This window comes from Phyllobates terribilis, unplaced genomic scaffold (assembly GCF_046119375.1).
Source record: "Phyllobates terribilis strain yellow unplaced genomic scaffold, ASM4611937v1 Scaffold_14__1_contigs__length_39327217, whole genome shotgun sequence".
Classification (NCBI taxonomy): domain Eukaryota; kingdom Metazoa; phylum Chordata; class Amphibia; order Anura; family Dendrobatidae; genus Phyllobates; species Phyllobates terribilis.
The window spans coordinates 14,672,906-14,685,567 of NW_027362774.1; the positions used below are offsets into that span (position 1 = coordinate 14,672,906).

At 43.3% G+C, this 12,662-nt stretch overlaps 2 protein-coding genes across 2 annotated transcripts in view; both read right to left on the reverse strand.

The window, feature by feature from the left end:
• LOC141175700 (microtubule-associated serine/threonine-protein kinase 1-like) overlaps positions 1-12,662 on the reverse strand; it is a 46,546-nt gene that overhangs the window by 6,103 nt on the left and 27,781 nt on the right. The gene's annotated exons all lie outside the window — the stretch shown is intronic.
• LOC141175918 (microtubule-associated serine/threonine-protein kinase 3-like) overlaps positions 1-12,662 on the reverse strand; it is a 40,953-nt gene that overhangs the window by 3,038 nt on the left and 25,253 nt on the right. Inside the window, exons 4-7 of the mRNA XM_073659918.1 lie at positions 2,563-2,684; positions 2,152-2,253; positions 1,480-1,565; positions 162-370 (exon numbers count right to left, since the gene is read on the reverse strand). Coding sequence (XP_073516019.1) covers positions 162-370; positions 1,480-1,565; positions 2,152-2,253; positions 2,563-2,684 — 519 coding nt within the window. The remainder of the gene's footprint in view (positions 1-161; positions 371-1,479; positions 1,566-2,151; positions 2,254-2,562; positions 2,685-12,662) is intronic.

The window sequence follows — 12,662 nt, forward strand, 5'->3', positions numbered from 1 at the left end:
TGCAGACAGATTAATAAATTATCAGGCATCTTGGTAAAATATAAGCTATAGTAAATGCTCTGTGGGAATGTAACCAACCACTTGGATAAATCTTAATACTATGAGCGGTGATAAGATGTCAGCAGACATGGGTTGAGTATAATACAATGTACGTGTCCTACCTCCTACATACTCCATGACCATACACAGGTGAGATCTAGTAGGGAAGGAGCAGAGCATGGAGACCACAAAGGGACAATCAGCGAATGTTAAGATGTCCCTCTCCTGAAAGGCCCATTCCACCTTTTTAGGAGTATTCAGTTTCCACTTGTCCATTTTCTTCATCGCAAAGACCTGGTGTGAGTCTTTATGGTTCGCTAAGTAGATGGACCTGGAGGGAAGGAGAATCCATGGGTTATAATGAATCTATTCAGATTCTTCTTGGGCAGATTCGCTATATTTCACCAACAGATACAATTCTATCCAAGTAAAATTAGTCTAAATTGAAATTCCTCCAATTGTCGTAGGAATAAGTTGATTATGCTTCTCCCGTACCCCAAGGCATCATAAATGGAGGGGAAGAAAGTAGTTAAATAATAATGGAACACATTCTACCCCCCTGTCCTAGGCTCTCACCTGTCCATCACTGCAGTCCTCCGTCCTCTGTGCCAGTCTTTGTTGTTCTGGCGCCCCCTTCTGGTGCTGAGGCCAGTGATTGGACTCACATGGTCATGGTAGAGGATGTGGGTGCAGAAGTCATTGACGTCAGTATCGTGTCAATCCTCACGTGACCGTGTGCAGCCAATTACTCTTATCAGCTCCATAATGGAGCCCCGAAAAAAACTAAGTGCAGCGAGGAGGAGGACAGGGAAGCTGTGGAGGAGGAGGCAGCACAAGAACAGATGAGGGGCTAGGACAGGGGAATGGAAGAGATTAGATTATTTTATCCCTTTCCTTAAGGGTTTGCGCCCATATTAAGTATTTACAGCAGGAATTTCTGCACCATATTTGCATCTCTTGACAGGAAAAATGCTGCTTTAAATCGCTGCGTTTTGACACTTTTTTACCTGCGTTTTTGAGCAGATTTTCTCCCCCTCATTATTATGTGTGAAATCTGCAGAGAAAATGCTGACAGAATTGCTATAAATCTGCTGCTAATCTACAAGGATAAATAGGCCTCGTGCACATGAGACTTCAGGAATGTCACTCACTTTGCTGGCATCAGGAAATGCCGCAGGTTTTGTGAAAAAATCTGAGCAGAAAAAAACACAATAAAAATGCGACAAATCTGCAATGTGTGCACAGGCCCTTACAATCTGATCTGTTACAGATCAGTTTGCTCAACTGTGTATAACGGACCTGAATAGTGAGAAATAGATGTGAACAGTGATGTGCGCTCAGATCATGTCCCTATGATAACACTGCAGGGCAGAGCACAGAGGCTGAAGCCTTGTCATAGGGAACCCTGAGAAATGTGGATTATGCCAACAGAAATCTCACCCAGAAGCTCCGCTGCCGATCAGTTTGGATGTTTCGAAGTCGCTCATACGCGGCTTTCTCGCCGGGATCAATGATTCCATCACACTCTATAAAAAGATAAGAAATGATATTCAGATAAAAAAGCTGCAGGAATAAAGTGTAACTTGTGATAACTTTTCTCAGAAACTTCTCTCACTTAGTTGGATTAAGATAAATTAAGATTGAAAAATCAAACGTTCAGTGTAAACTCTGACTTTTCTGCCCTGTGATACCCCAGAGCTGTGCTACCTGCATTCTTTATATCATGAGTACATCTTGCACTCCATGCACTACAGTATTGGGTGGACTTGCTTTACACTGCAGTTCCTCTCCACAAGAGCAGATTGCTGTAGAAGAGACTTGTGTGCATGACATTTCTGTAATATGGCCTATTATCTCAGCGGCAGCATTTACAAGCAGGAAGACTGTGATAATAGTGATAGACAGAAGCGGTAATCCAGACTTCCCAGCACTGAGCTGTGACTCCATCAGCAGAATACAGACTGTCCTCACAGGCGAGGGAGCAGCAGGGACTGGCGGCCATCCATCTGCCAGGAGGCCGGGAACATCTCCCACCAGATCTGATCTCTGACTGCTGATCTGGAGAAGGTCAGGAAACAAGGACGTGTGATAGAGAAGATGGCGGCTCCTTACCAGGCCTTCCGGGGAGCGGGCCCCACCTTCCAGGACACACAGGACTTTTTCAGCGAGTCCTTTAATAAAAGACAAATCGCCATGTTGAAATCTTTTTTCAGCCTATAAAGAAGAAAAGAAACAAAAATGAAAATCCTGAGATGAGAGCGGTCAGAATAGAGGCGGCCATTGTATGTGCCATCTGCTCCTCTGTCTGCAGATACAATGACTCCATATCTGAGGACTCATCTTCTATAATATAACCAGGGATGTGTCCTTCTGTCCAAAGCCTCTATAGACCCCTGCGCAGTGCGGCCGGAGACAGAAAGACCCCTCCACATCCCAGACAGGGAGGAGGACTGTGCTGCTGGAGATGGCGGTATGCGTAGGCGCTGAGCACAGACCGCCATGTCCTGCGCCATAAGCACATACCGTCTGGCGCCAGCACCACATGCTGTCATCTCTGGAGAGGCCGGGGAGCAGCGTGGCGCCAGAATCAATGCCTGCGCAGAGCGCCATATTCAGCGCCACTTTATTAAAGACAAATCTGCAGACTGTATTGAATACATTGCACATTTGTCTTCAATAAAATGGCGCCAGATATCACATTATGCTGCAATCTTCCTCCGTCCTCTCCTGAGATCAGTGACTTTTATTTAAATAGTTAATATACGCCCCCCACACTTCACCACCATTTTAAGTGCAGGAAGTAAAATACTGATTCCTGCACCAAACTCTTCCTCCGGCCTCTCTGGACGTCAAAGTGTTTCTATATCCACACTTTTGGCTAAATATATACAGTACAGACCAAAAGTTTGGACACACCTTCTCATTTAAAGATTTTTCTGTATTTTCCTGGCTATGAAAATTGTACATTCACACTGAAGGCATCAAAACTATGAATTACCACATGTGGAATTATATACTTAACAAACAAGTGTGAAACAACTGAAAATATGTCTTATATTCTAGGTTCTTCAAAGTAGCCACCTTTTGCTTTGATGACTGCTTTGCACACTCTTGACATTCTCTTGATGAGCTTCTAGAGGTAGTCACCAGAAATGGTCTTCCAACAATCGTGAAGGAGTTCCCAGAGAGGCTATGTGGATTTCCTGCTGGACACGGGGAGGCTATTGGGGTCTTATACTGGACGTGCGGAGGCTATGGCAATCTCCTGCTCGATGTGTGGAGGCTATGGGGGTCTCCTGCTTGACACAGGGAGGCAATGGAGGGGGTATGCATATACCACGCTATTGGAGCCATTTTTTGAAGACCCTGTTTCTGTGAATTTGCATATATAGTGTCTTCAATAAAAAGGCACCAGATAGCGTGTTATGCACATGCGCTGACTCCGGCTCCATTTTATTAAAGTAATGTACTACAACGTCAACATAGCAGTGCGCATGTACCACACATCGCCATGTCCCCTATGGCGGGCGCATGTACACTATTATGTTGACGTTGTAGCACATTACTTCAATAAAATGGCGCTGGAGTCAGTGTACACCGCATACCGTGCTATCCAACGCCATTTTATTGAAGACACTGTATTGAAGACACTGTATATGTGAATTCGCAAACACAGTGTCTTAAAATAAATGGCGCCGGAAATGTACCAATAAAAATGCTTGCTACCCGGGCATAGAACAGGTTCAATAGCTAGTGTTTTATATTGGAGGAAAGAAAAACTTCTATCCCGCTGTTATTATCTATTATTATGGAGAAGATTTGTGCGGAGCATCCGCCACTTACCTGCTGTAGTAATGTTCTGATGTTTTGAGGTAAATCCGTCAGATACTCTGACGTTAGATGACCTTGGTAGTATTTGGTCAGGCAGTCATTTACTAGCTCCATCACCAGCCGGTGAGTGAAGCTGAGGACGCCATCAGGAGGTAGAAGCGCAGTGTCAGGGCGATTGTTGATAAGAATCCCCATTAGTGCTTCTACCTGAAGATTATCCAGAAGTAATTCAGCCATAGCGAAAAACTGCAAGTGCGATCAGTCACTATAGAATAGCGAGAAACTGCAAGTGCGCTCAATCACTATGAAGCCAACAAAGGCACCTGTGACCCTGTGTACATTCTATAAGTAGTGGCTGTGAGCAGTGATGTCATAATGGCCGACCATCATCAGTGATGTCATCATGGAATCTTGTGATAGAATGTTAACGGTCGGCTCTGCACAAATAGATGCTGCCTAGCAATAGTGAAAGTGGAAACACCATAGTATGAATTACATCTCCATGTTATTATGGCCATTCTATTTTTATTTCCAGCTAGAACACAACCAGGATAAGGGTATCTTCACACTTTTGCATTTTTGCAGCATTTTTTTCTACTCTAAAAGTGGTAGCAGGAAAAACACTGCGTACAATACTCGCGTTTTTGCAGTGTTTTTAATTGTTTTGTTTTCATTCATTTGAATGGGTGAAAAATGCTGCAAAACCCCTGAAAGAATTTACAAGCTGTAGATTTAAAAAGCGCAGGAAAAATGCAATGTGTGACTGAAAGTTTAGAAATCTCATTCTCTAAGCTGGTACTGTAAATTGCAAGAAAAAAAGAGGCTGAAAAAAAACCCCACCAACTGTGAACATACCTTAAAGATATACTCTGTCATACTATTGGAAACATTGTATAAGCATATATGTATTTTCCTCATGTGTCGGGGGTGGGCAATTAACTTTGTGGCCACATGAGAAACTGTGACTGTTGTAGAGGGCGAAACAATGGGCTGAAATTAACTCTGCTCATTATTAATATTAACATTATTAACATATTAATTATAATTAGAGTAACAACTTTCAATTTCTAGACCGAGTATAATATATACAGTGGTGTGAAAAAGTGTATGCCCCCTTCCTGATTTCTTAATCTTTTGCAAAACACAATTTAAATATATGACAAAGATAACACAAGTAACCACAAAATGGAGTTTTTAAATGAAGGTCTTTATTATTAAGGGTAAAATAAATCCAAAACTACAGGGCCCTATGTGAAAAAGTGATTGCCCCTTGTGAAGAAACGGCAGCATAGGGACCCTGCAGAATCTCGCTGTTGCCGCTTCTTGTGATGGATCCACACCCCGTCACCCGCCTGACGTCACACTACACCAGACGGAGCACGTGATCTACCCATTGCACCAACGTGACTTTCCAGTGAAGCAGAGCCTTGTCGGCCTGGTAGAGCTGCCACCAGTTCCTATTTGAAATAACAGACTTACCAGCCCGGTAGCGTGTCCTTTGGACTGAACAACAGGTGTAAGGTTCATGGATCGAGATAAAAGAACAGCCCAAGGTTGAATTATATGTTTAATCACCGTAAGGGCACACTAAACAATATACTATATACATAAGGGTTATACATACACAGTGGTCAGAGTTACAGATAAAAAGCATTGTACAGTAAGTATAAGCAGAACTTAAAGAGTCAATTACCAGTTTATATGGAAAGGCCTGGCTTTCAGGGGGGATGGGCTGCCACATGGGGAAGCTGTGCGCCCTCACTTTGTTGATGGACCCAAAGACAATAGACTCTAGCTACATAGACCTTCAAACTCTCTGGGTCATTCCCCCTACTGCCCCCTGGTTGAGACCAAGTCTCCACCCCTGTTCCCTTTTAGCTAAGAGACTCCAAAAACTAAAATGAGCTATACCTCCTTACTGGATGGTCCCAGGGAACCGGTTCTGGTGTCAACGGACCCAGCCCCTGCTATGCGTGGAGACCAAACACAGTGGCCCTAGAGGCTTCTGAAAGGCTGTTCTGCATATCTCCTTATCCTTGCTTGTTGGGCTGTGAAGAAAGGAATTGTGAGATTCTCCATTCTTTTAGGTTTCTGAAAATCTGGTTGGTTTGTCACTGGGATATATCGTTTTACCATAATTCGCTGTTGAATTATGTTTCTCACACTAAGGAAGCACATGGTCGGGGGCTGGGCCGTCCTGTGCCACTCACAGCTGCTGTGAGGGATCTCACTCCCTGCTTCTCAGCCCCTCCCCTCTGCTTTGGCTGCAGTGGTGTCAGAATTGCATATGTAGAGCTCTGTAAAACCCACTTGCCAGCAGTGCACAGTAATTGACATGGGATTACCTTGAATATCTTCACACCTCCCCCTTTAGAGGGCACTAGGGGGCAGCACCACTCGGTGTTACTCTGTGCGCCCATCCGGGTGGTGGGTGGCCCTCTGAGGGACCAACCACTAACGACTCTCTCCTTGGGGTGCCTGGGCGGGACTCCCCTCCTTCTGGAGCCACATCGTCTTCCACCTCCTTCCTACCATCTGGAGCATTGGACATCTCATTGGTTTTGCTCCTGGTGCCATTGGCCACCCTTGCACGCTACAGTCACTGACACCGAACTGCAACCTGATGCACCCACACGCCTTACAGTATTTTAATTCTGACTGTCTAGTGCTGAGCTGATCTTAAGACCCCAGCAGAAAAAGCTACTACTGGCAGTCCTTTGTGTCTGTGAGTATGCGTTCCACACTCACACACACTATTATCTTGATCCCACACCACTTGCCACCAATGTAAAGAAATGGCCACAGAGGGACCCCGCAGAATCTCGCAGTGTAATGAAAGAGCCTCTCAGCCTGTCAGGGGTGTGAGTGAGTGTGGGGCTACGTCAGTGACTGAGTGAACCACCTTTTCTCACTTCCTGACCGTCAAGTTGGTGCAAATGGTAGATCCGTATCACATGCATCACTAACAATGCTATGGGGGCAGTGTAGAGGGTAGCTAGGATGTGACAGGATCCCGTTTAGCGATAACTGGTATTGAGTCTTTTACAATGATCTGCAGGAATTTTGGAGTTTGAGGGGTGGAGGCGGAGCTGGGGTGGAGCCTGGGCAGTCTCCAGGGGGCCTGAAAATTTTTACAGTTTGAAGCCCTGATGGAAAATATTGACCAAATACTGAACGTAGCCTAACGTGATTCTGTCAGCAGAAATATAGAAAAATTATAGCTCTCAAAATATGGCGATGCAAAAACTTTTTTGGTGTGTGATAACCGCCAAATATCTAAAAAAATGTATATAAATCTACCATCACTGTATTCGCACCGACCCATAGAATAAAGTCATCTAATCACTTATATGAGGGGTGTAGTTTCCAAAATGTGGCCACTTGTGGGTGGTTTCCACTGTTTAGGCACATCATGGGCTCTGCAAATGCGACATGGCGTCCGCTATCTATTCCAGCCAATTTTGTGCTCCAAAAATATAATGGCGCTCCTTCCCTTCCAAGCCCTGCTGTGCGCCAAAACAGTAGTTTTCCTCCACACATATGGTATCAGCATACTCAGGATAAATTGCACAACAAATTGTATTGTTCAATTTCTCATTTTACCTTTGTAAAAATGCAAAATTGAGGTTTAACCCCTTAAGCCCCGAGGGTGGTTTGCACGTTAATGACCAGGCCAATTTTTACAATTCTGACCACTGTCACTTTATGAGGTAATTACTCTGGAACGCTTCAACGGATCCCACTGATTCTGAGATTGTTTTTTCGTGACATATTGTACTTCATGATTGTGGTAAAATTTCTTCGATATCACTTGCGTTTATTTGTGAAAAAAACGGAAATTTGGCGAAAATTTTGAAAATTTTGCATTTTTCAAAATTTGAATTTTTATGCCCTTAAATCAGAGAGATATGTCACACAAAAGAGTTAATAAGTAACATTTCCCACATGTCTACTTTACATCAGCACAATTTTGGACCCAAAATATTTTTTTGTTAGGAAGCTATAAGGGTTAAAAGTTGACCAGCGATTTCTCATTTTTCCAACAAAATTTACAAAACCATTTTTTTAGGGACCACATCACATTTGAAGTCACTTTGAGAGGTCTTTATGACAGAAAATACCCAAAAGTGACAGCATTCTAAAAACTGCACCCCTCAAGGTGCTCAAAACCACATTCAAGAACTTTATTAGCCCTTCAGGTGCTTCACAGGAATTTTTTGAATGTGGAAGAAAAAAATGAACATTTAACTTTTTTCACAAAAATGTTACTTTAGACCCAATTTTTTTTATTTTCACAGAGGTAACAAGAAAAAATGGACCCCAAAATTTGTTGTGCAATTTTCCCTGGGCACGCAGATACCCAATATGTGGGGAAAAAACACTGTTTGGGCGCACGGCAGGGCTCGGAAGGGAAGGAGCGCCATTTGACTTTTTGATTGTAAAATTTGCTTGAATAATTAGCGGACGCCATGTTGTGTTTGTAGAGCCCCTGTGTGCCCAAACATTGGAGCTCCCCCACAAGTGACCCCATTTTGGAAACTAGACCCCCCAAGGCACCTATCTAGATGCATAGTAAGCACTTGGAACCCCCAGATGCTTCACAAATTGATTCGTAAAAATGAAAAAGTGAAAAAAAAACCACTTTTTCATTTTTATGAATAAATTTGTGAAGCACCTGGGGGTTCCAAGTGCTCACTATGCATCTAGATAGGTGCCTTGGGGGGTCTAGTTTCCAAAATGGGGTCACTTGTGGGAGAGCTCCAATGTTTGGGCACACAGGGACTCTCCAAATGCAACATGGTATCCGCTAACAAATTGAATGGAAAATCGGCTCAAATTGTTAGCGAACACCAAGTTGCGTTTGGAGAACCCCTGTGTGCCCAAACATTGGAGCTCCCCCACAAGTGACCCCATTTTGGAAACTAGACACCCCAAGGCACCTATCTAGATGCATAGTGAGCACTTGGAACCCCCAGGTGCTTCACAAATTGATTCGTAAAAATGAAAAAGTGAAAAAAAAACACTTTTTCATATTTATGAATCAATTTGTGAAACACCTGGGGGTTCCAAGTGCTCACTATGCATCTAGATAGGTGCCTTGGGGGGTCTAGTTTCCAAAATGGGGTCACTTGTGGGGGAGCTCCAATGTTTGGGCACACAGGGACTCTCCAAATGCAACATGGTATCCGCTAACAAATTGTCGGCTCAAATTGTTAGCGGACATCATGTTGCGTTTGGAGAGCCCCTGTGTGCCCAAACATTGGAGCTCCCCCACAAGTGACCCCATTTTGGAAACTAGACACCCCAAGGCACCTATCTAGATGCATAGTGAGCACTTGAAACCCCCAGGTGTTTCACAAATTGATTCGTAAAAATGAAAAAGTGAAAAAAAAACACTTTTTCATATTTATGAATCAATTTGTGAAACACCTGGGGGTTCCAAGTGCTCACTATGCATCTAGATAGGTGCCTTGGGGGGTCTAGTTTCTAAAATGGGGTCACTTGTGGGGGAGCTCCAATGTTTGGGCACACAGGGACTCTCCAAATGCAACATGGTATCCGCTAACAAATTGTCGGCTCAAATTGTTAGCGGACATCATGTTGCGTTTGGAGAGCCCCTGTGTGCCCAAACATTGGAGCTCCCCCACAAGTGACCCCATTTTGGAAACTAGACACCCCAAGGCACCTATCTAGATGCATAGTGAGCACTTGGAACCCCCAGGTGTTTCACAAATTGATTCATAAATATGAAAAAGTGTTTTTTTTTCACTTTTTCATTTTTACGAATCAATTTGTGAAACACCTGGGGGTTCCAAGTGCTCACTATGCATCTAGATAGGTGCCTTGGGGGGTCTAGTTTCCAAAATGGGGTCACTTGTGGGAGAGCTCCAATGTTTGGGCACACAGGGACTCTCCAAATGCAACATGGTATCCGCTAACAAATTGAATGGAAAATCGGCTCAAATTGTTAGCGAACACCAAGTTGCGTTTGGAGAACCCCTGTGTGCCCAAACATTGGAGCTCCCCCACAAGTGACCCCATTTTGGAAACTAGACACCCCAAGGCACCTATCTAGATGCATAGTGAGCACTTGGAACCCCCAGGTGCTTCACAAATTGATTCGTAAAAATGAAAAAGTGAAAAAAAAACACTTTTTCATATTTATGAATCAATTTGTGAAACACCTGGGGGTTCCAAGTGCTCACTATGCATCTAGATAGGTGCCTTGGGGGGTCTAGTTTCCAAAATGGGGTCACTTGTGGGGGAGCTCCAATGTTTGGGCACACAGGGACTCTCCAAATGCAACATGGTATCCGCTAACAAATTGTCGGCTCAAATTGTTAGCGGACATCATGTTGCGTTTGGAGAGCCCCTGTGTGCCCAAACATTGGAGCTCCCCCACAAGTGACCCCATTTTGGAAACTAGACACCCCAAGGCACCTATCTAGATGCATAGTGAGCACTTGAAACCCCCAGGTGTTTCACAAATTGATTCGTAAAAATGAAAAAGTGAAAAAAAAACACTTTTTCATATTTATGAATCAATTTGTGAAACACCTGGGGGTTCCAAGTGCTCACTATGCATCTAGATAGGTGCCTTGGGGGGTCTAGTTTCTAAAATGGGGTCACTTGTGGGGGAGCTCCAATGTTTGGGCACACAGGGACTCTCCAAATGCAACATGGTATCCGCTAACAAATTGTCGGCTCAAATTGTTAGCGGACATCATGTTGCGTTTGGAGAGCCCCTGTGTGCCCAAACATTGGAGCTCCCCCACAAGTGACCCCATTTTGGAAACTAGACACCCCAAGGCACCTATCTAGATGCATAGTGAGCACTTGGAACCCCCAGGTGTTTCACAAATTGATTCATAAATATGAAAAAGTGTTTTTTTTTCACTTTTTCATTTTTACGAATCAATTTGTGAAACACCTGGGGGTTCCAAGTGCTCACTATGCATCTAGATAGGTGCCTTGGGGGGTCTAGTTTCCAAAATGGGGTCACTTGTGGGGGAGCTCCAATGTTTGTGCACGCAGTAGCTCTCCAAAACGCAACATGGCGTCAGCTAACAATTTGAGCCGATTTTCCATTCAATTTGTTAGCGGGCACCATGTCGCGTTTGGAGAGCCCGTGATGTGCCTAAACAGTGGAGCTCCCCCACAATTGACCCCATTTTGGAAACTATACCCCTCAAGGATTTTATTAAGGTGTATAGTGAACATTTTGAACCCAGAGGTACGACACAGAATTTGTTTACATTAGGTCATCATATTGAATAAGTTGTCATTAGTCTTGAGCGCAAGTGCTCGCTACTTGAGTTTGCATCGGGTACTCAGGTATGCACCATGTACAGCGTGTGCTCGAGTGACATGCTCGAGTCCCTGCTCTGCATGTTTCACGGTTATTAGACACCCAAAAAAAACCATGCGGGGATCGCTCGTGCATGGCAGGCAATCCCCGTAAAGTTTTTTTGGCCGCGAAGCATATGGGGCAGAGACTCGAGCATGTCACTCAAATACCCACGATACCTAATGCATACCAGAGCACCCGATGCAAACTCAAGTAGCGAGCACTTGCACTCAACACTAGTCGCCATATCGTCATCTTTTTTCTTACTGTTGAAAAAAATCACAACCCCATCACAACCCTAACCCCAACCCTAACCCCAACCCCAGCCCTAACCGTAGCACAACCCTAACCGTAGCACAACCCTAACCGTAGCACAACCCTAACCCTAGCACAACCCTAACCCTAGCACAACCCTAACCCCAAACCCAATCCTAACCCAAGAGTTTATTTTTGACGCCGTTCCTCGTGCGGTATAAGTGATTAGACGACTTTATTCTTCGGGTCGGTGTGATTACAGCAATACCAGAATCATATGGGGTTTTTATGACTGACAGCTGTCACACACAAAAAGACGCATTTTTTGTAAAATCTAGTTTTTGCATCGCCATATTTTGAGAGCTATAATTTTTCCAGATTTTGGCAGACAGTCATGTGATGGCTCGTTTTTTGCGGGATGAGTTGACGTTGTTATTGGTGCCATTTTCAGGCACGTGACATTTTTTGATCGCTTTCTATTCCGATTTTTGGGAGGCAGAATAAACAAAAACCAACAATTCAGGAATTGTTTTTTTTTTTTTTTATTCTGTTCCTCGTGTGGTAAAAGTGATAAGGCAGCTTTATTCTTCGGGTCAGTACGTTTACAGCGGTACCACATTTATATAGTTCTTCTATGTTTTGCACTTTTATATAATAAAAGCAATTTTATAGAAAAAAATATTTTTTAGCATAGCTTTATTCTGAGAGCTATAACTTTTTTATTTTTCGGCTGATGGAGCTGTATGGTGGCTTGTTTTTGCAGGACGAGATGACGTTTTCAGTGGTACCATGTTTATTTATTTTTGTCTTTTTGATCGCGTGTTATTCCATTTTTTGTTTACAGGTATGGTGATAAAGCATTGTTTTGAGGCTTTGTTTTTTATTTTATTTTTTTACCGTGTTCACTGAAGGGGTTAACTAGTGGGACAGTTTTATAGGTCAGGTTGTTCCGGACGCGGCGATACCAAATATGTGTACTTTTATTGTTTTTTTTTTTTGTTTTTTTTATAATAATATTTATTGATGGGTACATTATATTTTTATTTTTGGTGGATTATTTTATTTATTTATTTTTTATATTTTTGCATTTTTTTATTTTATTTTTTTTTTCACTTACTGACAGTTTTTATACTTTATTACTTTGTCCCACTCTGGGACTTTCACTTTTTTTTCTCTGATCGCCTGCATG